This window comes from Acanthochromis polyacanthus, chromosome 4, assembly GCF_021347895.1.
Source record: "Acanthochromis polyacanthus isolate Apoly-LR-REF ecotype Palm Island chromosome 4, KAUST_Apoly_ChrSc, whole genome shotgun sequence".
Classification (NCBI taxonomy): domain Eukaryota; kingdom Metazoa; phylum Chordata; class Actinopteri; family Pomacentridae; genus Acanthochromis; species Acanthochromis polyacanthus.
The window spans coordinates 36,538,415-36,566,029 of record NC_067116.1 but is presented as its reverse complement, the minus strand read 5'-3'; the positions used below and the strand labels follow the sequence as shown (position 1 = coordinate 36,566,029).

Genomic DNA, 27,615 nt, shown 5'->3' with positions numbered 1-27,615 from the left:
TGAGGACATAATTTGAGATCTGAACAGACAGAACTCCGTCTGCGAAGCTCTCTCACACACTTGTGATTGCACCTATGTGGAGCGCTGCCATCATGACAGACCTCATCGCTGTGAAGTTTTGGAGACCAGAGCAGACGGAGACGCATTCCCTGTAATGAACCCCATAGGTGTAGTGATTTTGGAGACATGCTTTGTCCAGATTGACCTCGAATATCAAGAGATTAGGCCACTGAGGAAACTAAATGTGAAGCTCCACCAAGTTTTTCTCCCAGACTGGAGTCACATTTTACAATTACTGGAAAGTCTCTTCTACTGTACAATAGAAGAGGAAGGTAATTTTTGAAAATGGGAGCTGCTTTTTCACAGGAAACCGCTGTAGCAAGCCAGTAGATCCATATTAAACCAGTGGAAGTCAGGGTCCACCATCCGATGTGTCTCCTGTCTGTTTTCTACGTCTCTCTGTATTACTTCATGTGAAATGGTGAAAATGCAGAACACATGGCTCTGTTTCCTGCTGATACACTACCTCATAGATTGAACTTGGTTTCATGTGTACATCATGTGTTTATAAGAGAGGACGGGGAGTGAGAGAATGAGTAGTTGGACGAATTCATCTTCTCACTCCTCAGCTCCTCTCGTCTTCTCTGAAGTAAAAACAAGTCTTGGGGCTGTTTCCAGGAAAAAGTAGGCAAAGACAGCTGTAGGTTTAGAATTTGTGTGGAACTGAGAATCAAGAATGTTGAAAAGCACGAAAATGCTGCCACACACTCCTACACCTAATTTATAAACACACACACACACACACACAGAAATCACACCTCTTGGTTTGTGGCCTTAGTGGAGAATGCCAGCCACACAGGTATAGTCAATTAATCAAGGAGACAAAAAAAGAGAGAGGAAAAAAAAGCGCAAGTAGCAAAGTGAGAGAATGTTTCAGAAATGGAATGTATGCTAGTGTAAGAAGAAAACGTGGAGATGGTCAGTCTCTGTCTTATCAGAACACAATGTGCAGACAGCTGTGGGCTTTGAAAGTCCTGAGAGCCCTGCAGCGTTGAAGCTAACTTCCCTTCCCATTACCTTCTCTCTTCCCTCACTCTTCTCCCTTTTCCTCTTTCCATCCCCTCTCTCCCAGGAGCTTAAACAGTGATTGATTCACTGACTTTTCTGTTTGTGTGTATGTGTAATCAGAACTTTGGCTTACCAGCATTCTCCCTAAAGAGACAGATTTCCGACATCACTCTTGGTCTGGCCAAGTACTCTGAACACACAAAGTATTCACCGTCTCCTCCTCCTTTCTCCGTTGACATATCAGGAGTTATGGTGTGTATCTGTTGTGTAATCACTTGGCATCCAGCAGATTTTCCTCCGAGGGTCTTGTTTTTCCTTAAGAGCTGATTTTTAACTGTCGCTACACTGCAAATTGTTTTCCTTAGTAATAATTTTATTGTTGAACAAATACGATGCTCTCAGTCGATCCAAAATGTCACTGAACCTCAAACGTGAATGTTTAACAGAGGAAAAATGTGTTTTGTCTTTCTCAGGAGAATGTATAAGTGCTCACAACTACTAGGCAAGTCAGTTACAAAAATCATTTTCCCCAACTCACGTGTTTATTCTCGGATTTAGTAACCGAGTACAGCAGACAAGGTTTTCCGCTAGTGGTACTGGTCCTACCAATTTTGTCAGCTGTTTAACTCCTCACTGTCTGAACATCTGCTTTGATGTTGAATAGACACTATCATTTCCTGATGTTCCCTAAACGCCTCACGTGCAGGTAACAGAGACATGCTAGCTGGCTAGTTTTAGCACCCTCAGACAGGTGCGTGACCAAAAATTATCTGAGAAATACTAAAATAAGGTGTTTTGATGCCAGACATGCAAAAGTTTAAAGCAATTTTTATCCACATGGGCTGTTTTCTTAGCCTAGCTACGCTAGACAACCCACGGCAACGAATTTAATTCTCTGGCAGGGTCGGTCTAGTGACGCTCGGTAAGCCTCGAGGTTGGATGCTCCTAAAACTGGCCGACAAATCACCATGAAGTGTAGAGTCAGAAGGCGGGCGTAACTAAGTGACGACAGAGGCGCGACGATTCTGACAGAAACAACTGGAAACAACCATAGAAACAAGGATAGACAAGAAGATGGCTGCGCACAATAAACAGTTATCTTTCGACTCAGCTTTGGCCACAGCCCTTAAAGATTTGAAGCTAAAATTCAACTTGAAAGATAAACAAAGGATAAGATAAGAAAGATAAATAAGGCTTCACCGAACTCCCGCATCCTCTGATTTCCGGTGCTCTAGGAACTACATCAGCCTATTCGTTGCGCTGATTGGTTGTATACCTACCCAGCTGCTGCAGAGTGATTTGAAAGACAACCTTTTAGCCCGCCTCCCTCCCCGTCGAGAGTTCCTAGACCCTTGCGTCTTCAAACCTGGGTCTAGCGCGGCTCGGCCACTGTTTTCTGTGTGTGAACTTTTCTCTGAGTGCATTTTAAACAATCAATACCACTCTCAGTTTTGTTCATTTAATTTTGGGAATCCACAATCACGATCACAGTTATTATTAGTTAATTTTTTTAGCACTAGTACTGCCATCGTGATTAGATGTAGTGGGCTGCTTGTTCTTCTTCACAGGGTCGGTATCTCTCTGCCTGCAGTGGGTTGTTTTTATACGCCAGGCGGGTAGAGACTGACCGATCCAGGGAAAGTAGTTTTCCACCACAATATCTAACATGGTAGCACTAAAACGACCCAATGTTCCAGGTGCAGATTTGTGACAAACCAGTATAAATCATTTTGGTACGGTGTTGGGTCATCTCGTATCTCCAGAAAAGCTTCATTACACCTTTGATTCTGCAAGTCTTAAAAATTTACTGGAGAAGTGCAACACCTTTCACCCTACAGATATTCCCTCATTTGGCATTTTAATAATAGTGGTGAAAAACGCTGTCTAACATGTCGGTTTAAAATCTTCTATGGTGTTTATTTAGCTTGAGATCAGGTGACTGCAAAGACCATAGCGTACATCATTTCAGTAAACCATGCCATGACCCCTTATGCCCAACGGATGGAGGCATTGTTGTCCTGCAAGAGACTGCTTCCATCAGAATTTACATGTTTCATCACAGGATAAAAATTACCACAACTTTACATTAATTTGCACGGACTCTTTTCTCTAAGTTGACTCAAACCAAGTCAACAATATACCACCAACAGGCAACAGTTTTACAATATGGTGGTCCTGGAGGATAATGGCTTTGTGGTAGATTTATATGCACTTTTTTCCCCCTAAGACTTGTTTCTTTCATTTTCTGCAATGACGTTGACTACTTGCAACAAAGTGTGCGATCATCAGGTGTTCATTCTTCAAAAGTAAAAAACAAAATTAGCAGCTGTCTTCAAAGCACTTTACAATTTTTGTATTTTCAACTAGTTAAGTCTCTGTACTGGCCCATTTAAGCTAAGGCAATGAAGCTGCCTAATAATTATGCACACTTTAGTGTAGGGAGTTATTCCCTGTAGGCCACATCCTCTGTCATTAGACAAATACATGCCGCCTGAAGATGATTAAATCCAAAAAGCATTCAAGTTTATATGGTGTGGAGTTGGAAAATATGCATAGAAGTAATGATGAGGTCAGAATATGTACTTGCTTAATAACAGTGTAAAGGAGTGTTTCCATTAACGGTCTGCCCTGTGTTCTATATTGCTGAGATTTATATGAGTTTCAGCCCATAGTTTTCATGACTGTCTGCAGGTCTTGGCTCTGGACTCTAAGTCTGGCGATGGCGCGAGCCAAATCTCCCCGTCGCTCTTTTAATATACCTGATATCCCCATGGAGCTTTGAAGATTGTAACATATGAGAGTTAAAACTTTCAATGGCATCATACTTCTGTTTTTGGTGAGTTTGTGAGTGTTGCTCGGTGCCGTAATCCGTTTGTGTGTGTTTTCTAGACGAGTTTCTGGGTGGTACGAGAAATCCTCCATGCACAGACGTTGAAGATCAGAGCCGAAGTGCTGAGTCTGTACATTCGCACTGCCAAGGTAAACGCATCAACACAAAACACGACATTATTGTTCTTCATCCCCGTGAATATTTGCTGTGCAAACTCAGCTTAATGATGTTTGATGTACTGTAACTTTACACAGAAACTGTATGACATAAACAACCTCCACGCGGTCATGGCTGTGGTGTCGGGGTTACAGAGTGCTCCCATCTTCAGGCTCACCAAAACATGGGCGGTGAGTGTATTTACCTTACTTTGAGGACACATGGTTTATTAGTTGAGTGCTGTCGATAAACAGGAATTTCACGAGGATCTGTAGCAGAACATTGTACACATAAATGAAGACTAATAAAACTCGCACGAGTGACGTGAAGAGGAGAAAGAAACAAGCAACGAAATGAAGTATTTAGAACTTTGAGAAAAGCTTAGTATCACACTGTTTCATGAGATAAAAAAAAGATTTGAACATTCTCTATTAGTAGCCCTTATTCTTTTGAATTCTATGGTTTTCATGCTGTTAATGAAACCCCCAGTATTTGCATACAGGCTTTGCTAGATATTTGATGATGGAGACATTTTGATCCTATTATTTGTTTGTAGACCAGTGTCAGTTACACAAACATGAGGCACAACTAGTGTGTGTTCTCAGTGAAGATGTAGAGCTTACATAATGACATAATGATGCTCTGATGTAATGGGGGGAAATGTCTCTGGTCTACAAAACCACAGGACATTATTTTCGGCATTCAGTGAATGCTGTTGCTTGTCACGATATAGAGCACCTGCATGCATGCATGGAAACACACACACAATTTTCTCTGCTGTTGTCACAACCTGTGCGGTTCCTGTAACTCACATGATTTTTCGTGCATATTCACACAAAATAAGTAAAATCTTTTGTTTCGCTCCAGCTACTGACACAATCTGCAGATGTGATATTAAAAGGCTTCCACAAATGCGTGTCGAACATGTCATAAGACAGCAAAATGTTCCTCACCACATGCCGCCATGCATGTCATCCATCTGGAGATTCTTTGATCCTCCTTTTTCCTCTTCCTCCCACATATCTGAGCTCACTCTTTCTGTGAATGGATTTTAATACTATGTGAGCATCCTGAATGTGCGATTATAAATTAATTTCCATGCTTTTGTTTTTAATTGCCAGGGCAGTCTCTGTGACTTTCTAGCAGTAAACAGGCAGAAGGAAGAAAGAAAACAAAAACACCTTAAAAATATAAAGAAAAATGACCCCAACAAACTACCAACATGGTAGATTTGCATGGGATTAAAATCACAGAAGACCTCCACGATTGTTACAAAATAGTAGAGTATCATGGCAATGCTAGTTCTGTGCAAATACGGCCTGGGAATCATATCAATAAATGTAATTCACACCAAGGTCTCACCAGCTATGTCACTTATTGCACAGAAAAATGTGACTCAGTAGTTAACAGTAATAAATTGATTACAGCCATTTTTACCTTGACAGAATTAATATCATCAAATGTCTTCCCTTCGATCTCAATGTGTTGCTAACCATTCTGGCTGTTTCCTGTTCCCTCCCTGTTTTTCGGTCCCTGTTTACCTCATAGTTACTGAGTCGGAAAGACAAGTCAACATTTGATCGGCTCGACTACCTGATGTCCAAAGAAGACAACTACAAACGTCTGAGAGACTGCATAAGCAGCCAGAGCATGGTCTCCTGTATACCATACCTAGGTAACAGACACACTCACAGACCACCACCATCTTTGATCTTTGAAGCCTGAACTAAGATGCCTTACTGTTAGCTTCTTCTCTTTATGAGCTGTTTGCAGGTTAAAGCTTGAGCTAATGACAAACGTCTTGGCTTAACAAAGACACCTCTGCCTCTGGATGTGCGTTTGGTATCATTATCTCATTGATTATTCACTCCGACCGTCATCATTCATGTTTTATTGTTTGTTGTTCTTGTATTTCTCCGTCGTCTCTTTTTTTAGTAAGCTGCTTGTTTCCCCTGTAGCTCCCTTTTCTTGGTTTTTGAGTTTGCTTGGCTTCTACGAATTGAAAAGAGTGATTGTCGCCCATAAATTTGGTGCTCAACATCCCAAACTTCCTTTTTAGCTGGGAAAAACGCATGAATCAGCGAGAATAATAAGAAAGAATAATAATATTAACGGTCTTTTTCCTTTCCTTTAATATTTATAGCCTCGTGCTCCGCAGTATGACATCACACAGGAGTCGTGTTATGAGCTGTGCAAGGAGAACGCTCGTGCCCACGTGTGTGGTTTTACTGCTGTACTGTTTGTTCTTGTTTTGATTCGATGATGACTGGACGGCTTTGATGCCGGTTACCGTTCGGCTCGTGTCATGGCTACTGCAATGTGATTCAAACTCAGATGCTCAAGTATGCACAAACAAACAAACACAGACACAAGCAACAAAAAGCTCACGAGTCTGTTTGCCATTAAAGAAACTTTAAACCGTCCAGTTTCCCCACCGTTCTCCGTCATGGAAGACTTTGAGACGAATTCAAAGCTAATCCTGTGAAACGGCACGTGTTTGCCAGCTTTACTCTAAGTCATCGTGAATCAGAAGGAAACGCTTTCTTTTTCGTAAGTGTTTGAGTGATTTGTGACTAGTTGGTCGTCCCGTCGGGTGGAGCTTCGTTGAGCATGTGTGTGCGAGTGGGATGGTGCTGACTTAGTGTGAGCTTGTCAGTGGTGCATGTCCGTGTGTGATGTGACCAGCTGGCTGTGTTGAGCGCTGGATCGAGCCAAGCTGACGTACAGGAGGTAAATCGTCGCTCTCTTGTACTCGGACATTCCCCTCGATTATAAATTCGCCCGGTCCCTCTGAGAGAAAGCAGGAATGAATGAGTGGGATAGTGAAAGCCGCAGTGCTTGTTAGAGAGCATCACTCCCAAAATAAGTGCTGGGTGTGTGTGTGTGTAATGGTTAAATTTGGGTTGGGTTTCGCCTGATGTCTTAGTCCATGTGTTTACTTCTTTACTCGCTAAACAAAGTACTTGTTGAATTTGGCTCTAAGCTTCAATTACAGTCCCAACCCACAGCAGAGGGTTAAAACTACCAAGTGTTATTTTATGTAGGAAATATGCCACAGGAGGGTTTCACTTCTACAGTGTTTTTATGTACTCGTGCCACTTTTGTGACTTCCTGTCATGTTTCTTTCTTTGCTCCATTTGCATCTCTGTGCGTGTGATGCCTATCTCTGATAACGGGTCTGGAGAAAGAGTCGTGTGTGCTCACACAGTGTCTGAACTTGGGTTTTTCTACAGTGATGCATTTGTGCAGACCTGCATGTATGTGCAGCGGTGTGATCTCTGACCTGCTATTAGTCTCGGCAGACACAGTTCCTTCTTGTCTGCTCGCCACAGGGCCGCCCTGTCAAATGCTCAGATGAACTTGTTCCTGTTCTCTCGTAAATCATGTAAGGATAAAGAGGCCATAGAAACACATGGCTCCACTATGACAAAAACTAATTTCAGAACATTTCCTCAAGTCGTTATCCTTTCACCTTGTGTACATCAGCCACGTTGCAGAAGCAGCACAACAGCAGTAGCTACAGTTCTCCATCAGTATCTGCTGCTCACAGCTCAATGTACTGTTATGCAAGTTAGTGTTAGGCGATGAAGCTGTCTAATTTATCGCATTAAATGTTTAATTTCAGTCCATAGCGTGTGTATTATGCCCAGTCTGTCGCAGGGCTGAGTTGAACTACTTTAGTCTATTTGTTAAAGAACACCTGTACAATTTTTAATAGAAACAACATAAACACATACAAATAATTACATTTACTAACATAAATAAAGCAAATAAGGATGAAGGAATGATTTCACCTTGCTGTACATTAAATAAAGCAAGTAAGTAAAACTCGGAGGCGAATGAAGAGTGACAAAGGTGAAGCCTTAGTCTGAGGTTAAGGTTTTGACTGACTTCCACATTGGCCTCCATATGCTCCGTGCGTTTCTTAGATGGAGGTGAAGTTGTGAGTGTTTTTAGACCGTAAAGCTAATCTTGCTGACTGCAGCCTCCACCAGAGGAGGTCTGGAGTACAGCGACTGCTGGAGAAAGGGCTACAATATGAAGAGATGGTGGGCTGTTTATGAGCCAGGAAAGGAGCATGCTTGGGGTTTTCATTGTTTCATGGTGGTTTGCGTCCGTTATATTTTAAGTCAAATTGTTGAGCAATATCCTGATATATTCACATATCACTGTTGTTTCATCACACTGGCCTACTGTTGGTAAATTATGAAAAGAAATTTAAATTTAAATCCCAATAGCTTGCTTTGGACTGCAGTTGTATATGTGAAGCATAAGCGTGAACAGTTGCAGTGTTTAAAAATGAAACTTTATCTGCTGTGTCACATGAATGAGTGAAAAATGCTGATGAAAAATGTCCTGTGTAATATTACACTTCTCTGAATAGTGTCACTGAGCAAGAGCTTGTTAATATTTATGATCACCTCAGTCTAATTTTATTACACATATTAATAAGATGCTGTGATTTGTGTTTTCTTTTTGGCCTCTGTCAGTAAAGTAAGACTTTATTGAAGGCCAGAGGCCAAGCACAAGGTCCAGCTCCAGCATGATTTTGCTGCTGTGTAGTGGTAGCTGTGGGACATGAGCATCAGCGGATGGAATAACAAGTGTAATGGAAAACTCCAAGGTGTCATATATCTCAGGTCAGAAAAGTCTGCCAGCTGAGGGGTTAATTGCCCCGCTGGTTCTTGTAACTTGGTGTATCAGGAGCCAACACAGCCAGGCCTGGAATCGCATGGATGTACAGTATTTTAATCTGTGACAGAAAGCCTCTCTGCCAGTGTGGTTGGCCCACTGAATGTGTGAGAGTGTGAGCTAAAAAGTGTTGAGTGTTTGTGCTCTCCTCCTTAGTGTTTGCGTCAGACAGCTCCTATCTGTTCTAACTTACAGCTCCTCTGAGGGAATGGTCCAAAGGGGAGCCATAACTTCAAGTTATACGCATTTTAATGAAACAAAAGCTCAACGATTTTATGTGGAAGGAATGTTCCCCTCCTTCTCTTCCCCAGCTGTCTGTCTGGTCTCTTTTATCATCCTTACTGTCTCTTTCTACTTTCATTTTGGTCTAAATTCTTCTATAGCAGCATCATTTAATATCGTCCTTTATCTATTTCTGCTCTTGATATAGTCCGATACGCTTCTGCAAAGCTCTCATATTCGTCTTAGATATTTCTTTTAAGCCTCTCCTTTGCTTCTGTCAGCACAAGAATGATGTGATTTTACATGCCGTCTCTTTCTGTGGCCGCAGTACCTTTTTCCTTCTGCCCATTTTATTTTAATTATTTAATCACCCTGACCTTTTCACTGCTTTGGCAGCTCAGATTGCACTGAAATCAGATCAAGGAATATGTTTCATTTCAGATGACTTTTTATACTGACAAAGGCTTTGCAGATATTTTATGTAACATTTCAGGTTTTACATTAATTCCGGAGATCATTTTCTTACGCTTTACACAGCTCTGTTGCTACTCATTAGAACATGAAGCTTAGAGAAAAATGAAAGACAGTTTAATGTTTGTAAAAGAATTTAATTTTTCTCGGATGACTAGCAGTGCATGCCACATGTTCTCCATCCTCAAGTCAACAGACATCCACTCTGGATTTGTTTTATTCTGCTGTCTTTGTGTGTGCTTCTGTTCAAGTGTTACTAACGTATCTCTACATGGGATTAAAAACAAAAATGTTAAAGATTGTATTGTTACAAAGCCAGATATAAAAAGGCCATGACTATACTTACTATAAATACACAGATAAATAACAAAGAATGGCAGAGTAACAACATTGTGAACATTTGGCCTGAGTAGAATCACACCTCTTAAATTAACTTTCACAAATAAAGCCAAAGATATTTACATACCAAAGCCAGCTCAGCCATATGCACATTGAACAAACACATTGTCGCATGAGTTCACTTTCTGTTGCGGGTTGTGAGGAACCCCAGAAGTCCAGAAAATCCCAGAACAAGTGGACAGTAGGTCCAGCAAAAGCTATTCCCCTCACCATTTGATTGTCTGTCAGTATGACTTCCATTTTCATGCTATGAAGGTAAAACATCCCAGTATAACCAATGCCCCCGTGGTATGGGAAACACTACTTTCAATAAGTCACCATTAGCTGCTCAGAAGAAATCTCATGTCTGTAGTAAATCACCATTTCCCCTTATTATATACTGAGTCTCAAAAATAGTGAGTAAAATAGGACACAGGAGAATAATACTGAATGTCAGGGGGCTTGATGGACCATTACTGTCCAAACTGATACGTGCAGTTGCTAAAGTAAAGGAATGGCATCCATCTTTATCGTAGCATTGGAGTGAAGTAGCCACTATGCAAGAGTTGTTGGTGTCTGGCCACAAACTTAGGCCACTGTGTCTTTCGTTTGGATTGCGCAGTTGAACGATGGCAGAGATTCCCGATTCTGCCTTAACAGTATTTATTTATGGGTAGAAACACAAGATAATGGCGCAGACTGAGGTGCATTTGAAGGGAAGCACAGTTCAAGGTTTCAGTCGATCGGTCGGATCATGAGACGCACCGACTTGAGGGAGTAGAAACCTCCCCCGTAGTCGGCCCAGAAGATTCCATCCTGAAATTTGCTGCGGTAAACTCCCCCGCTGTACCATACGCCGTTCAGATTGGTCTGACCGCAAGCGTTGTACCACCAGCCACCCTTATGGAAATGGGCACAGTTACCTAGCGAAGAGAGAAACACAACTTCAGAAAACGAGATCATAGTAATACACAAAACCAGGAAATGTTTGAGACTGGCTCATCACCCTACCAGAAAAGGCGTCTTTATCACGGTCGAGTGTGGTGAACTGTTTGCCGTTGTGACTGCTGAAGGAGTCTCCGGCGTTACCCTGGTAGGTGCCCAACCTCAGCCGGTAACCTTCGCTCTCAGACTCCAGGTGGAAGCTGCTGTACTCGGCGTAAACCTTCTTTCCTGTCCAATCTTCCAGCTCTATCATGAGCTTGTAGTCGCCCTGTTTCCCAAGGTTGTAGATGTTGTCCAGCCCAAGCCAGTGTTCACCGTCTATGTTGCCAAAGCCTTTCTGTTGGGAACAAACACCGCAGCATGTTATTTTCACTTGTGGTTTGTCTTTAAATGTCACTCTGTTATAGTATTAATTTAGCTAACTGGTGAAAGAACAGTTCCCTTATTGTTCTGCGGTCCTCGAAGGAAAGTCACATCCAAAAAACACAAACAGTAAAGCAGACTGAGGTTAAAAAGATTTCTTTGCAGGGTGCTGCTGAGTTTAAAGGAGCCCTTGCAATCAAGTGAAATGACATCAAATCTGCTTCCCATTAAGATGATAATGTGTTAAGGTTGTGATCTGAGGTTCCTCACTCAACAAATTAGTTGAATGGCAGCTGCAGTTGTGATTTGGCTACAGTCAGACACATTTCTGTCCCCAATCCAAACAGCATGCAAGTATTGATTTTGAAATCTGATTTTATTACTGGAAGGGAAGCTCTTGCCTTTGCCTTTTTGTATACAGAGAAAACAAAGACCAATCATTTTGTCAGGCCGTTTATTGGTGCCATTCTTTTTTTGCTCAGTGTTACAATAATTCTTCCTTCGTCTTTGTGCACAGCTAGTTCATAAAGATTTTGGATCTTATCTCAATTGCAAAGTCCGACACATGGGAAGAAAAGGATAAAGGGATCATTTCCAGTGGTTTTGAGAAAACAATTGCATGCCCCTCACAACTCATGGGACTCTCTGATTGCGTATATTTTTACGTAGTTCCCTGGATACAGCTGCTGGCTGTAACTGCACAGTGAGGAAATCCAACACTTTGCTGTTTACACTCTTGGAGCAAGTGCTTGTTTAATGGCCTCAAAATGAACTGTTGAGACTGGATGGCTTAGTGAGGGGTGAGGGAAAACTGTAAATAAAGTTCTTTCTCATGCAAAATAACATGTTCACTAATTGATGAGATTGTTATCTTAACAATGGAATTCAGTTTTCAAACCCTTGAACCTCATGGTGCTTTTTCAGTGAGCTTACCTTGTAGTTCTCCCAGTTTCGAAAGAAGTTAACAGAGCCATCTCTCCTCCTTTGCAACACCGTCCAGCCTCCATTGTCAAGGCTGTGTTCGCACCAGGCTTGGATCAATCGCTCACTGCTGTCTGTTTTAAGTAAGTACATCCCACTGGTGGTGTGACCTGCCTGACGTACTTGGTAGCAATCCTTGAAAGGGCCTAGGATAAGAAAAATGGGGACAAAAAAACAAACACTGGTTCAACAAAGATTGTGCTAGTGGGTATAATTTAAAATGTTTGATATCAAAAGAAATGCATATTTTAGTTTAACCATTAGGAAGGTGTTTTGTAATCTTTCTGTCTGCATATTACATTCTTATCTTAATGTTATTCTTTCCTGAGTATTTGGGATGGAATACTTGATAATGCTTATTAACTCTTGGGACAGCAAGTTGTTCAGATGAGTCTTACGGCAGATAAAATGCCATGGATTACCATTATAAAGGCACTATAGTTGGAATTTATATTTTGCTGATGACTTTTGATTTCTACTAAGACCATCAATTATCTGAATCACAGACAGTTTAAGCTTCCTGAACAAATTTACCATACTGTGTGTGCTTTGAATTGAACAAGATGCCTTCTTTTTTTAAGTGCACATGCAAAAGTCATCATAATCCTTCAGGCAAGATGATGGCAGAGAAAGTTGGGAAGGAACCCCCATGGTTTGGGGAGATGTATGATTGTGGCAAAATGCTTCGGAAAATACTTTCTTTTTCTCAGACCAGCCAACTATCTTGCAATCTCAAGTTGCATAAGCATGCATCTCCACACTTAAATTATGGGTATAATCACTCAGGTTGAGCTTTTAATTGAAGCCATGAGGTAGTGCTGCACCCAAAGCTGAAGCAACTTAACCTAAAGCCAGCATATTTCCTCTTTTTCTCCCCCTGTGTGAATATTTATTAAGCCGGCATGAAGACGGGCTTTGTGTGTGGGGGCCTCTGGGGCCTAAAGGCCTTTGGTAGATGGTTTTCCGAGCTGGGTGTTGGAGCACATAGGGACCCACAATGTAGATACCTAAAACCTCCACGCACAGGCTTGTATTTTTCTTGTAATGTCTTCATCAGGTTGAGGTTAAAAATAAATCTAACATACCATAGTGGTTTAAAAAGGGTTCTGCTAGACCAAACTGTGGTCGGGCCATGTGTATTTACAGTAGTACTGAACCTACATGGAAGACCGCCTATTTGGTGTCTGTAGTGGTTTGGGGTTTTAAATTTTCCTGTTTTCCTGTCATGATTTAGCTCAACTGTCTGCTGAATGGCATCTCCGTAGCAGTGACAACCAAATGAATTAAAGGAAATTTGAAAATTAAAGCTCATATTATTCAGGAACAGTACCCATCCTTATCACTAGCTAAATATATTTTATGGAGACAAGAGGTAGAAACATTTTGTGGTATGTGTTTTTCTTTTCCTGCCTAGTGAAACAATGAAGGATGAGCCACTAAAGCGAGTGATCCACCCCTGGCTTTCAGTTCTTTTTCTTAAATAAATGGGGGATGAGAAATGGTGAAAACAGCGGCTTATGGATGACTTTTATAGTGTGGAAAAGGTCTGTGGAATTGGAGGGCTACCGCTTGAGAGTGCTCTGTTCTGACGAGCTTTGATTAACTTATACAACACTAAAATTACAGTTCAGCCAAGCCAAGGTGAGGTAGGTGGGGAATTATTATACACCGCTAGAAATAGCTACAAGAACACTCTTTGTCATCTATAAGTGCAGTCTTTGGCATTTTACCTCCCGCAACCACTTCCCCAGCCTCATATTTTCTTCCATCTCCCTATGTTTCCTTGGACTTTTTTTCTGCACAGAGGCTTTTAACATATTCCATCTTTGCTTCTCTGCTTATTGAGCCTGAAATAAGCCTGTCATTATTAGTCCTCGGGTCAGTGAAAGGTGGCGACAGCTCAATGTACTGAGAAGAGCCATGTTTAACAGACTGCTTTCCAAAGAACTGACAGTGCACCTCTTTGAAAAGCACTTTTCAGACACTTTGCATTAATTCACACTTCACATTACTATATAAAGTCTAACGACTCTGCAGCATAGGGTTGATTAAATTTTTTTTTGTCCTGAAATGACATTGCAGTGACCTGATGGTTTTAGACTAACACCAAGATGTAGCAGACATCGACCTAAACAGACTGACCTAGTTTTCAAATGGTACCTAGCAGTATTCCTCTCTCCAGTATTCTTTCATGTGTCCACTTCTTGCACAATACTAAATCAATCTCCTGCCAGTGTTTAAACAGCTCTTCTTTTACTCCCTCTTTTGTCTGAGGGATGTTATGAATGATTTCATCCATTTCACCATCGGGTTGTATAACCCCTGTCAACATTCCTCGCCGTACTCTAATCGCCAGTCAAAATACAACAGCCCAGACCAGATTTTAGGAGCCCTTTCCAAGTAGCATTTTAACCTTGCAAATTGGTTTCATATTGAGGATGATCTCTCTCAGATGTCAGAATTAACCAATCTCTGGGGGGAAAGCACAGAGGAGCCTTGTCTATCTTAGAGGGTTTTATCTGATGGGATGATTTTGTGCAGTGACTTGAGATGTGATGGCCTCATCCAATCCATCAGAAGCTTTGTTTTACGATTTTCTGCGCCCTTTATTTCTTGCATAGACTGAATTTAAAGCTGACTACAGCCTTGCAGCAGGTTATGAAGACTTTTCAGTGCTGTTTAAAGAGACCTAATCCACAACCCACTAATTTAGTACATATGCTGAGTGCTGTGCTGCCAATACAGGCGGCCAAGTGGGATCATAGGAATGTATGATTTCACTGCCTCCGTAGTATGCCAAGGATGAGCCAACTGTGCCTCAGCAATATGACATGTTGTGAGAAATTACGTTTTGAATTGCAGCCCTTAGCTAAATGCATTTAAGTAGTTTTGTGAACAATTAGCTACCACAATTGCTGTGATAAGCAACGATAGCTTTGTTTCTGCTCAGTTTCCATCCATGAAAACTCATTAGATTACTGATTGTTTTATGTCGTTAACTGGCTACTCTACCATCCCCTGTCATTATAGATCGGTGCATACCATCAGAGGTGAGCGTCCCCTGTGGTGGTGGAGGATCAATCCCTAAAGGGCTTGCAGTAGGTGCCTCCATGCGTGATCCTCGGGGGAAGGCCCGGTTGTTATTGTCCCTCTGTATCTCATTGGTGAAACGGTTGTTAACTGGTATATTCTGCGGTACCACCTGCACCAGTGGGGGAACTGGGGGCAGCTCGCTCCGTCCCAGTGTCCTCAGACACTGCTCCTCCAGTGCAGAGATGAGAATAGACTGGTTGTTCACCACCCCGGCCATTGTGGCGAATCGGCCCTCTAGCTCCTTGTACCTTGAAGCCAGTCGCATCATCTCAGAGGTCACATTGAGGACACGGTTCTCCAGCTGGGCTAGCTCCAAAGAGTTGTCTCTTTTCCTGATGATCTCATGCAACAGCTGCATGTAGAGCTGGGTCACCCTGGAGTTCATGTTCCTGCTCTCCTTCCGCAGCAACTTCATCTCATTCACCAAGTTACCATCCACATCTACCACCAGCTGCAGCGTCTCAATCTCACGCCGCTGTTTGTTGAGCACCTCCCGCACATCTGCAATGTCCATACGAGTCACTCTGTCCTTGTCTGGCTCAGGCCCTGTGGTGCTGGCACAGATCGGTCCTGAAGACAGATATGAATTATTTAAGGGATTAACAAGAAGCTATTTTACTTAATTGAAAACAAAGAAGAAACACTTGAATCAGTGAGAAATGATGACATCCACATCTTATTGTTACTTATTTCTGAAAGAAGTCGTCCTTTGTACCTGTGATTCTCTGCTGAGGGACCAGGAATGTATAGGAACATTTTTTAGCGTCAGGATCCTGAGGAGCTCTTCTACTCCTGTGAAGAAAAGGCTCTTTGGGCCTCCGGGCTTCCCTGGAGCTCCTACAGTAACTTTCCTCCCAGAGAGAGAGGCAGAGCAGGGCACACAGGCTCCACATCAGCCCCTGCATTGCTCCTGGCTGGCTGGTTGGATTGATGGACAGCTGCTGGTGTTCCCTCCAGGCTTCCCTGCAAGAATACAAGACCTTAGGAGTTAAGAAAACGGCCTCTTCTTAGTTTACAATGGCTCACAAAAGGAATGACAACAGCAAGGCTGTTTATTGTATGTTCTTCCAAAGCAGACCACTATTGGATTTTTTTTTACTGAAAAGGTTTTTGAGGCTGTTTCAAACATTCACAAAAAATCAGTAGTTGTTTAGGAAAGTGTGCAGTAGAAGATTTGTCACATCATTTTTCCATAGAAAGTTGTTTGTGTGGAAAGAGTGATAAAAAGAACTCATTTCTGTCCAGCCAACTGGACGACGTCTGTTTTGTGTCTAAGTTACGCTGCTGACAGACGCTGTATTTTTCTGAGGTCCTGTTGGTTCACGCTTTTAAAATGTTCTGATACGTGGCTGCTGCCTGTGCTTTGTCTTTAGGATCTGCTCTTACATTTACCTTTCCTTTCTATCCTTAAAATGAATTGTTTCTTTTCTTTAGCAAACTTCCACCCTCTTGTCTTGCAGAATAAGCACATTAACTGTCTTTTTCAACAGCAAGCATCTTTCTAGGAACTCTTTAGAAATCTAACATGTTAATTGCAGGAATCTCGTTCCAGTTTTTGGTTCCTGATAATGCTGTAGCTTATGTTGCTTTAACTATTTTGGAATTAATATAGTCTCGCAGACAATAACTCTGGGCTTGCAGGTATTTTTCTGTCAATAAATAAGCTATGAATGAGAATCAGCTGTTATTGGTAACTTGTAAATAACTGGACTGATCTTAATTAGACAAGATGAAGAGAGACATGCTTGAATTCATTTGATAATTGTTTCTGTGCAGTGAGTCACTAAAATTGGATTTGTTTTCTTTATTTTGTGTTGGTTTATTGCCTGACCTTTGTTTTCCATCTCTTTAACCGCTGTTAACATTGATGCAAACTTTGCCAACAGCATGTATGATGCATAGTAATCTCTCTTTAGTGTGTCAGTAGCGTAATCCTAATTACGTCTGGGTTTGAATGTGGTGGAAATGCACTAACATTGCCTACAGGCCCTCTTCAGTCTTTGATCAAACCTTGTAAACTCATCTCTGTGCAACAACGTTACATATTTTGAAGTTTTTTCTGATGAAAATAATCACCTGACACCTTAAAATGACTGTTATTATTGCATTTTTTCCATTGTTGCATCAATGAAAATGTGCAGATCTTTGAAGTCAGCTTTTTTCACAGCCAACCCATCCACCTCTAATAGCACCTCGAGCACACCAGCTCAGTTAGACCTCTGCCTAAATACTATATGATGTTGTAATATTAGAGTGATTCAGCCATTCATGCTCAAACTGGGATTCTGGAAAAAAGTTATATATATATATATATATATAGATAGATATAGATATAGATATAGATACAGAAGGCTCCACTCTGCAAGTTGTCAAGATTGATTTGGTTGTTTTGTTGCATATGAAAATGTGGCTGTATGAATTAGTGCTCATTTTTGCTCAAGATGCAAGATAAAACAAAAAAAAAACTGTGTGGATCTTCTAAAAAAAATACATTCATCATTTACAGGTGTTAAAGAAACTTTGAGCTTCTGATACATTTCCTGAGTTTGTCTCTTGTTGTCTTGTACAGTCGTGTTGGCCATGTGCGCATGCCTCCCCTAAGCAAAACACACGGAGGGTAAAAGCACCAAGAGGGATGTTATGTAGGAGGTAGTATTTTTGTTTCACTTCAAAGATTTTACAAACATGCACATGCAGACAGTCACTATGGGGGGTTTGAAACGAAGTCCAAAAAAATAACAGCATGCGCAAAGCTTTTTTAGCCCTGTGTCTAGTTTGAGAAGGACTCCTGGCCTCTTTTTCCCCACTGATTCTAGCTCTGTTTCTCATCAGTATACGAAGACAAAAACCACTCACATAGACGTATACACTGCTCCATTTAACACTCTGGCCTGAGCCTGCGCAAACCCAAGACTGTGTAGGCCTCCAAGTCCACTCCATCACTCCTCACAATCAGTCTTTGCTCAGTGCCACATCATTAAGTCCTACCTCCACCCTGAAACTCAGGCCCTGTGTGTCTCCCATATGACGCCATTGTGGTTCTTGAGGAATTCTGGCAGTCCTGTCACTTGGAACAATGTTGAGAGGGGGACAGAATTGCTGCTGATCTGTAGCGTGTGTGTGATGGTATGTGTAGGGTTGTGCGTTCGCCTGTATGATTGAATACTGCGTGTGCATGACTATCCAGAGACGTTATTCATTTTCATGGTGTTTTCCCAGCAGCCGGTGTGTCTGACAGCGTAACCAGGTACTGTATCCTTGCTGACCTCGGTGAGGACCGTTAATGACTTTAACAGCAACATCAGCAGTATCAGTTCTGCAGTGTGTCTTCTTGAAACCGCTTTTTTCTGTTATCAGCGCCACCGAACTGTTCATAGTCACGTAGTTTAAGGGGGATTGAACAAGACAGGCAGCTTTACAACTCATCCATCAGTCCCCATCTCTTTCTTGTCATCCTCCTTTTTCCTTCTCATTCTCCCCACTCTCTCTCTCTCTCTCTCTCTCTCTCTCTCTCTCTCTCTGTTTCCATCTTCTGGTCTCTGATGTCTTCCTGGTTGGTGGTTCTGAGTACAAGGGGCCTAACCCTTTTCATAGAACCACAACATATCAAAGGCATTCCAGAGAATGTTCAGAGGTCACCAGTGTGTCGTGAAGGTACAAAGTTTACACTGTTTCCTCAGAACAAGCACAGCGGCTCCCTTTTTTTCTTTCGACCTTAAAAAAAACCCATGAAACTGTTCAAGTGCTTTAGGACTGTGAGGGCAATTGAGCGGAAAACATAAAGCACGAACCTGCAGGACAGAAGCTTTGTGCCTGTGAATGTGCTTTCACATGCTCTGTTATAGTCACCAATACGTTATGTTTTGTTGATTTCTTTCTGCAAATTGTCAGTTACAGATTTAATCGTGTTTGTAGACATCTGTACAGTTACCCTGCTTGACCAACTATACTGCTTCAGCAGAGTTGGCAGGGAATTTATCCCAGCAATAGCGCACATCTGGTTGGTTTCAGATTTAACAACAAAAGAGGAACGATAAAACTCCGTGCATGCCTGAGTAGACAACACTTGGGTCTTTATCAACAGGCTTCAGTAGATGCACCAGCTTGTTTTCCTGACTGTGGTTTTAGCTTACAATGGAAACGCTGCAGGTCCTCTTCGTATGTATGTGGGTGTTTTCATGACAAGGCAACACAAGGTCACGTAACGTTGCATTGATCGTTTTATTTCCATGTGTTGGACAAGCTTTTGTCTCGCACGTACAAGTGCTGCATGTTTGGCATGGTGTCAGTGTGAATGAGCAATGTTCCCCGCTCTTGAGTGTTATTTTGCTCAAAATAAATTGCGAAGCGCTTCAGAGAAGCATTCCTCACAATCAGAACGTGGAGCGCTGAGCTACATGTATAGATACTACAGCGGCTGCAGATGAGGAGCGACAGACTGTGAGGCTGACGCACATCGCAAAGATTTAAAAGGAGAGCAGAGACACTAGTAGAGACTAATAGTAGCAGGAAGTTGGTCATGACCCTTTTCCCTTTTTGGCAAGGCATCATGAGCATAACTTCAGGCAGAACCTCTCACAGATAAAATACTCCCTTTTCTTTTTTTTAGAGTATATATTTTTGTTCTTGACAGATTTGCACTCTTCTCTGGCAGTTTCTTTCCATTTAATTGCTTTCCTCTCTGTGTAACCCCCCCTCCTCGTCACTTTCCTTTTCTTCCCTTTTCCTTTTAATACTTCCCTTCCTCTTTGCTTTCTCTATTCGGTGTTCCTTCCACTCGTTTTGGTACAGTTAAATAATGGCATGTGAAAGTTATTGACTGTAAGCAGTGCACACAATCAAAGAAATTGAAGCTAATTTTCTTCTTAACGTCAACAGGATTTATTGAGTTTCTTCTTGGCTCTGCCTTGCTGACAAACAGCTTGTGTCTTCTTTGTTGAATCAGAGAAACACTGTCTGGAAAAAAGGATTTGCAGCCTTCATCTCTGCTTGCCTGGTGTTTTGGCAACAGTAGGAAATTCTGTCTTCCTTAGTGCACGGCTGGGTTCCCTAATAACTCCTAATAGTCCTGAGATGTGTTACGGTGTCTCTTTAATTGTCCTTCCTCCTCTTTGTCCGTCTCTATCTGCACTATTGGTTCATTTATTTTCAGGGCTGTTATTGGAGCCGTCTAACTGCAGACAGTATGTAGCCTATTTCTCTTTTTACCACGCACTTTCTTCCAACTGGGAATCATTTTCAGTTGAACAAGACACAACTGTTTCAGTGTTTAAGCCAATTAAATTCTGTCATCCTCTGAAGGCAAACTTTGTGTCTGCAGCTCTGGCTGTACCATATTTTGCTTTATGGTTCTTGTTCATTCTGTTTGTCGTCTTAATGCTTTCCTGTTTGAAATGAACTGGTCCTCTGGTTCTTACTCGAACAGGAGAGTCTGAGCCTGGAGGCTTTGGCTGATTTATCTGGTAATTTAGGAGCTTAGTACAATGCTGATAGATTTCTGGACTGCTTTAACACACACAAATATGCACGTTTTGTACGCCTCCACACGTTTCCATTTGCACACAGTTTTTACACACAAATGCAGACAACATGTGAAGTGGTGTGATGCTGAATAGCTATTTTACATTGGTGTTGGTTTGCCTTTTTTTCCGGTGGCCGCACGCTGACTCTGGAGGGAAACCGGCTCTCATTTACTTTCAGTTTCTGTGTGGAGGTTTATGTTGCACTTTAATGCTGATTAGTTTTGTGCCTGAGTAGGAGACAGAAATAATTCATTTCTTCAAGTTCTAAGAGAGGAAATGACCAGAGAAGTCATTAGGCAAGATGGCTGCTTATGTTACTCCAAGACAGGAAAAATTAGCTCTGGCTTGTTGCTGGTTAAACAGTGTAATGAATGTTGGTTGTTACCTGAAAAAGACAACCGTATGCCACTCTTACAGCCTCAGGTTACACTGTGAATGTGAGAGGGCAACAGTTTGTTAAACACAATCATTTTTGACCTGAAAAAAACTGATTAAATGATAAATGTCTGCATGGAAATGTGATTCACTGCAGGTGTGTGGTTAAAGGCTGAGGGAGCTTTATATGTGCTTTTCCAGATGAACTCCATTAATGTCCGTATTATGTCTGTAAAGGATAAAATAACAGCTAATACAGGTAAATGATATGGGCATGTAGCTAAATTCTTTCATTACAAAATCAAAATGCAGACTCATTTGGGTTTCATTCTGTGTAAAATAACATATTAGTGATTTGATAGCGTGTAACATTGAGAAGCAGTGGCTATGCAGAGCATCTTGCCTTTTTCAGCTAGTAATATTTACTAATTCTGAGTTAACCCACTGATCCCTAAGCAGTTTATGGATATTTTCTGTTAATCTCACATTTTTGCTCACTGTACACTCGTTTGTCACTGCAGTATAAAGTCTCAGAATGTCTTTCTTGCAGAATGACAACATTAGAATGTTATAAATGCTGGTAAAAAAGTTTTTTGTTAATTAATAGATTTGGAAAAATTTCAAAATCTGGAATCAACATGTGCAACAAACACTGGTAAAAACAGTACAATTCCATGTGCTATAGATATTTTATGACTTGTATGTTTTGTTTTTGTTTCTACACTTGTCTGCTCTTTGTAAACACTGACTGCAGTTCAGCTGAAAAGTCTCCAAATTTTGTTACGTGACTGTTAGTGATCGCTGAGTAACTAATGGCTGCATGATCATTGGTTTGGACAGTTTATTTTTGATGATTTTTTTTTAGCGACACGGGTAGAAAGAAGTGATTTAAACAAAATTTCAGTTTTAAGCTGAGATTTGGTTAACTTTCTAACAAAACAGCCCATTGCAGGTGAGTAGTTCAAGGTTAGTCAGAAAGTATTAAATTCTACCGTTCTCTCTGTTTGTACCATTTGTGGCTCTAAAATGGTGCAATTTTGACTTGATGTTTTTAAAAGCTAACATGCCTTTCAAACCTTTCAAAAAGCGTATTTTGGAAGTAAAATTGCCAACTGTAATTCAGGTGTATTCTGATATTTGGTAAAAATTTTGAGTAAAGTGCAACTTCAAGGCTTGTATCGGGTATCTAAGATGAGCTAGACCTTTTAAATGTGTAAAATTCAGACCACAACTGTTTGACTGCTGGAAGTATCTGCCTGTGTTTTGTGAGTTTCAGAGCTCGTGCTCTCTGGATGTGTCCTGCAATGATTTACCAATTCTGATGTGTCGGTCTGTAGCCTGATGGATTGCAGTTCAACAAGCCGGAGAGAAAAACTTGGATAAAATTTATTTATATTTTCATAGTCAATGTATTTCCCAGCCTCAAAATCCCTCGCTTTCACTTCCCCCATCTGGTCCTCAGACTTTCCCAACAAGAAGTCCAAAATGCCCCGAAACTCACAGCACCTCATCAGTGGTCAGAAAAACCGGGGGAAGAAAGTCCAAGCAAAATGTGGATACATGAAGGCAAGGAGTGGGTTATGAAATTTGTGGAGGAGGCGTAGAAGGAGCAACAATAAACAGCAGCTTTCCTTTACATGACAACATGGAGCTCAGCCAGCTGTACTGTTAGAACAGCTCCAGAGACAGACTTCACTCCAGCCCTCCATTCATACGTGATGTCACCAGCCACCGTTTTTGGCCACAGAGCCGAGTTACATGACCATTTATACACTTTCTCTGGTGTGCTTGCTGCTGAAGCAATTGGTTACAGAACCACAAGTGCAACTGACAGCTAAGAAACCATTTAACTGGCTTCAAATCAGAGCAAAGAAATCGCTGCAGAGGAGAGCACAGCGTGAGCTCAGAAACGGTGAAAGTACTAACATTATAAAACAAACAGTGTACACACTGAGAACTAACAACAACAAGGAAAAACTCATAAAAGACTCATCAGCAAAACTGAAGAAACCTTACAGAGATTAAATACTTCCACTAAAGCAGAGCACAGAATCCACTGTGGTGCAGGAATAATGATGCTGTTTTATATCTGCTCATTAAATGGTGCATGTTGGGAATGTTAGAACTGAAATCAAAGCACAGACAAAGAACTACGATGGGATTATCTTTGCATTTATGGCCTGAGCCAGTAATTGAGACTGGATATTGAAGTTATGTTCGATTAAGTGGTTATGCTGCTGGCTTATGCTTCGAAAAGTTCTGTCCACGTCCTGTTCTCTAGCTACTGAGTTGTTTTCTTTCATGATGCTACATTAGTGACGAGCGAGCCCCCTACACCCCCCTGAGGCCCCACCGGCCCCCATCTGTTTTCCTTCTTCTGTACTGAAACTCTAAACATGTGGGCTGATGTTGGGGTCAGAGGTCTATATGTGGGATTAGGGTGCAGGCCCCACCCTTCCGCTGCCTCACCCCTCCCCTGCTCGCCCGCTCAACAACCCCTGCAATCAATTGGCCATTGTGGAAAGCAGGTCCCCCACCGTCTCTTCCTCTTCATGCACGTATAAATGCACAAACACTGGACAGAGTTCATATAAGGCCGTCCTTCTATATCTGTCACACTTAGTCAAGATAAGGACTCTCAGCTCTGCAGCGCCCTCGTCCATCACCGCACGACACTCACCCCTCCTTACCTCCCCCATCACACAAGCCAACGCTCCTTGTAGCCACACTTACAATGATGCATGCACATCGAATCCCAGCAGTTAGCATCATCTTCCACCAATCTATTACCCATTGTGACATAACAAGCTGCGGCTCAGATGCCTTTTCTCTGAAATTTAAGCTGGTAAAGCGACACTTGGCTTCCCTCTAAGGTTTTAGGCAGCAGAAAAGAGCGGCAGGAGAGGGAGGAGAGCCAAGAGGGGGCAGCATTAAAAATTTACTGCATTTATATAAATGTTTGTTTGGCTGGATGGTTCAGATTTTTTCTGATTTAGGAGATTACTCGTCACCACTCAGGCGCTCTCTTGGTTTTTTTTTTTTATTTCTCCTCTGAGTCACACCTCACCTTCAGCTCATACCTCACACTACACATGCTTTCTATTAGCTGAATCAACAAGGAAGAACGCATAAATTCACACACACGGCATCTGCACACTCGTTACCCACTGGCTCTACGTAGTTTCATGCCTCTACTTCTCTCGACTGTTTACCCTGACCTCCTGGCTGACCTCTGCCTCCCTTATGCTGACCTGTCTGTTCGACTGTGTCCAAGCTCTCATTAAGGAGATTCTAAATGAGCTGAGTGTTAGAAACTTTCCTTGGAGTTTTGCTGCAGCCTTGGCACTTCTTCTTTTTTTCTTTCCTCATAGTTGTTTCAATTTTTTGTGGTTCTTTATACAATTCAAAAGTACGACAGCTTGCTGTGTGACTCGTATTGTCGGTCTGAGTTTTTTAGAGATATAATGTGTCCGACTTGTTTTTCTGTGGCAGGTTCTAACCACATGTGGTCGCCAGGGCAGCAGCAGCCGCAGTGTTTTTGGCTCAGGGCTGTATCCAGTGCGTGTTATCTTTTGTCTGCTTCTATAAGTGGCTCTGTTTTGCAGATAAGATCAGCTGAGCTGTCCATTACACATCTGGGCCCATGAAGGGTCGGCACTCAGGATTAGGTTAAACAGGGAGATACGATTGGATGCGTGCCCGTTGCCCAAAAACCGCAGTTGGTGTGTGCTGGCTGGGCGAGCTATCAATCTCCTGCTGGGTTACAACATGGTGTGTGACAGGATGGCTGGGGGAGGGCGGCGGGTAACCGGCTCCGACAGCCCTGCCACGCACGACCTGATTGCTATTTATTGGCTTGTCCAGGGAGTTTTAAAAACTTTAAATAGGAAACTCATCAAAAAGTTGTGATTCAAAGTTTGGAGTGGAGGTTAAGAGTCTGGTTAGTTTATGTGTAGACTGATAGCAATGACCCAGTTAAAGCGTGTCCCACTCGAGGTTCAGGTGAACTCGAGGGCTTCAGCACGGAATGTTCTGGATGCGTCTCACACAGCTGCTCCTGCTCCTCTCCATCTTTTTAGCTTTCGTTTTTCTTCTTCGCCTGCCTGAGTTATTGGAGGCATTGATATTGTGATTTATTGCTCTAAGGGAAAACTGAGAAAGCTCGTGAAATGTTTTCTTAGCCTTTTCCCTTTCCCTCATTTTGCCTTTTACTTCAAACCTTTGCTTTTTGAAGCTCTGTGCAAATGTCTCTCACGGTCATTTACGACATTCACAGATGTGGCTTCTCAGCGAAACAGAATGTTTTCCACAGATCCCACCAACAGACCAGGGCATCAGTGAAAACATGTGAAGATAATTGGGAGTTAGTGATAGGGAAGAGCACCAGATTGATGTTGTTAGTGTTCAAAGCTTTTGCTATCCTGGCGAGATTGTGACTGAAGCGTGTTATGTCCGTGGGGTGCCCTTTATAGAGGATGTGGTTGGAGTTGGCTTACATCATTTCCCCCCCCTAAAACAACCTTGTGATTGTGGACACTCATAGAAACAGCCTGTTCACTTTTAAGGATTCCACCAACTACAATATATTTTCTGTGCACCTCAGTGTATGATCTCACAGCCCCTGTATGTAACAAGAAGAAGCATGTGTTGAGAGGCATGTCATCGCCTCATTATGTGTGATCTTATTGATCTAACCTTGATTCCAACAGGTTAACTTTGCTCTCTGTTAGAGAGCAGGCTCACATGGTGCTGTATTAGGAAACCAAAATCCAAGAAAAAATAAACAAGCCTGGCTCCAGAGCTCAAATCTCTCCATCTGATCAGACCAGTGTTCTGCTGGAATGCCCCACTTTTCTTTCTCTTCACATTTTTTTTTTTTTTTTTTGTGCTTTCTGTTGGACGTAGTGAACATTTCAGGGAACATTTAAGACATGGGATGCTTCTTCTTCTTACATCTACAAGCATACACATCTATGACTAAATCTTTTTTTATTTGAGGATTTCCATTACTGATTTTGTATCTGATGTCTGTTCTGACCCTGCACACTGAAAACACCAAAATCACCAGTCACCACACTTCATAAATTTACTTCAGTCTCCCTTTACAGCCCTTATGTGGCTCATATTGTCACATTTGTTGATTGTGTAGACACAATACACTCCTCAGCATGCTGTACACACTATGTCCCGGTCAGACTCCAGAGGAAAGCCAAAGAAGCGTTGCTAAATGCTTCTGTCTGCAGCCGCAACATCCAGTCACGAAACGTTCTAACCTCTCCAACCTCTCAGCCAGAGCTCTCACAGCTGCCCAGACACACACACACACACACACACACACACACACACACACACACACACACACACACACACACACACACACACACACACACACACACACACACACACACACACACACACACACTCATACATACACCGACACACACTCACAAACACTGTCTCTCTGACGCAAACACACCCTCCAAGAACCAAAATTGGAGACAGAATAAACTCAACCAGCGTTTACCTTTTAGTTACCAGTAGTGGAGGGGAGTGTTTTCCTGCAGTTATAGTTTCACGTGTGTGTTGTGTTGTGTCTTCACCGAGCTGCAGTGCTCAGGACTCATCTCTCTGTCTCTTTGTCCCGGTCTTCTGAGGATCTCCCCTCCACTCACTCCTCCTGTCCTGCTGCTGTGGATCACAACACGAGGCTTTAGTCGAAGGCCCTGCTTCCCCAAAAGATGTGCCTCTCTCTGTGGACTTAACTGTCCCGGGGCTCAGGCTGGGGCATGGTTCGAAAGCTGGCCACTTCAACAGACTGAGCTCTGAACCACTGATGCCTTGAGTTTTTCACGAAGAATGGGGGAGACGAGAAGAGGGAGGGGAAGGAGGAAGAGAGGGGAGGAGAAGGGGGATGAGGGTGTGGGTGTTGGAGATTGCCTCCCTTTTTTTCCTTTCTTCCTCTCTTTATTTTTTTGGAATTGCCCAGCCCACCTCTGATGTCACTCTGATGGGGGAAAAAAAGACAGAAAAAGAGAATAACAGAGCTGCCTCATTAAATTTCCCATCCTCAACAATGGCCTTCGTGGTTCTTGTGTAGAAGAAGTGAGTTGAGTAAAATGAGACGAGACCTGTTTGAATTCGGAAGTGGTTTTCGCTGAGTCTGGGGCTGCTTTGACCTCTTTGTCCTCAATTACAACTCTCAATTCCCCTCTCATCTATTTTTTTTTTTTTGGGCTTTGTCCTTTAGCTATGGGAAGACTGATTGTAATTCTGCTGGGGTTTCTGACCGCCTTCCTGTAGAGAACAGCTGGATATATGAGAGCCTGAGACAAAAGCAGGCAGATACGACTGATTTGTGGAGCATTTGGAAGAAAATACTTGCTCCAGGTGGAGTCTGAGCTTGTCTGGACTTAGCTTGCTCCTTATCACCACTGTTATTTACGTTAATGTGTTCAGGTGTCGGGAGACATGGACATATGTGGAGTTTTTTGTGCTGAAATATTTGAAATATCTTTCTGA

At 42.2% G+C, this 27,615-nt stretch overlaps 3 protein-coding genes across 3 annotated transcripts in view; 1 reads left to right on the top strand and 2 right to left on the bottom strand.

The window, feature by feature from the left end:
• LOC110952305 (importin-13-like) overlaps positions 1–27,615 on the bottom strand; it is a 435,553-nt gene that overhangs the window by 197,538 nt on the left and 210,400 nt on the right. The window lies entirely within an intron of this gene.
• The window catches only part of ralgps2 (Ral GEF with PH domain and SH3 binding motif 2), a 77,014-nt gene that overhangs the window by 35,107 nt on the left and 14,292 nt on the right, over positions 1–27,615 (top strand). The window contains 3 exon segments of the mRNA XM_051947233.1: positions 3,958–4,047; positions 4,153–4,245; positions 5,603–5,729. Of these exon segments, the coding sequence (XP_051803193.1) occupies positions 3,958–4,047; positions 4,153–4,245; positions 5,603–5,729 (310 nt within the window).
• On the bottom strand, positions 9,556–27,280 carry angptl1a (angiopoietin-like 1a). Its single transcript, XM_022195820.2, has 6 exons — positions 26,621–27,280; positions 15,915–16,162; positions 15,149–15,769; positions 12,059–12,252; positions 10,829–11,099; positions 9,556–10,740 (listed from the first exon to the last, which is right to left on the bottom strand). The coding sequence occupies exons 2-6, from the start codon at positions 16,102–16,104 to the stop codon at positions 10,553–10,555; spliced, it is 1,464 nt and encodes a 487-aa protein (XP_022051512.1). The 5' UTR covers positions 16,105–16,162; positions 26,621–27,280; the 3' UTR covers positions 9,556–10,552.

Coding starts and splice junctions, on each gene's coding strand:
- angptl1a (XM_022195820.2), bottom strand. CDS start 16,104: ATGCAGGGGCTGATGTGGAGCCTGTGTGCCCTGCTCTGCCTCTCTCTC. Junction 15,770..15,914: donor CCCTCAGCAGAGAATCACAG/GTACAAAGGACG, acceptor ATCTGTCTTCAG/GACCGATCTGTGCCAGCACC. Junction 10,741..10,828: donor TGATAAAGACGCCTTTTCTG/GTAGGGTGATGA, acceptor TCTCTTCGCTAG/GTAACTGTGCCCATTTCCAT.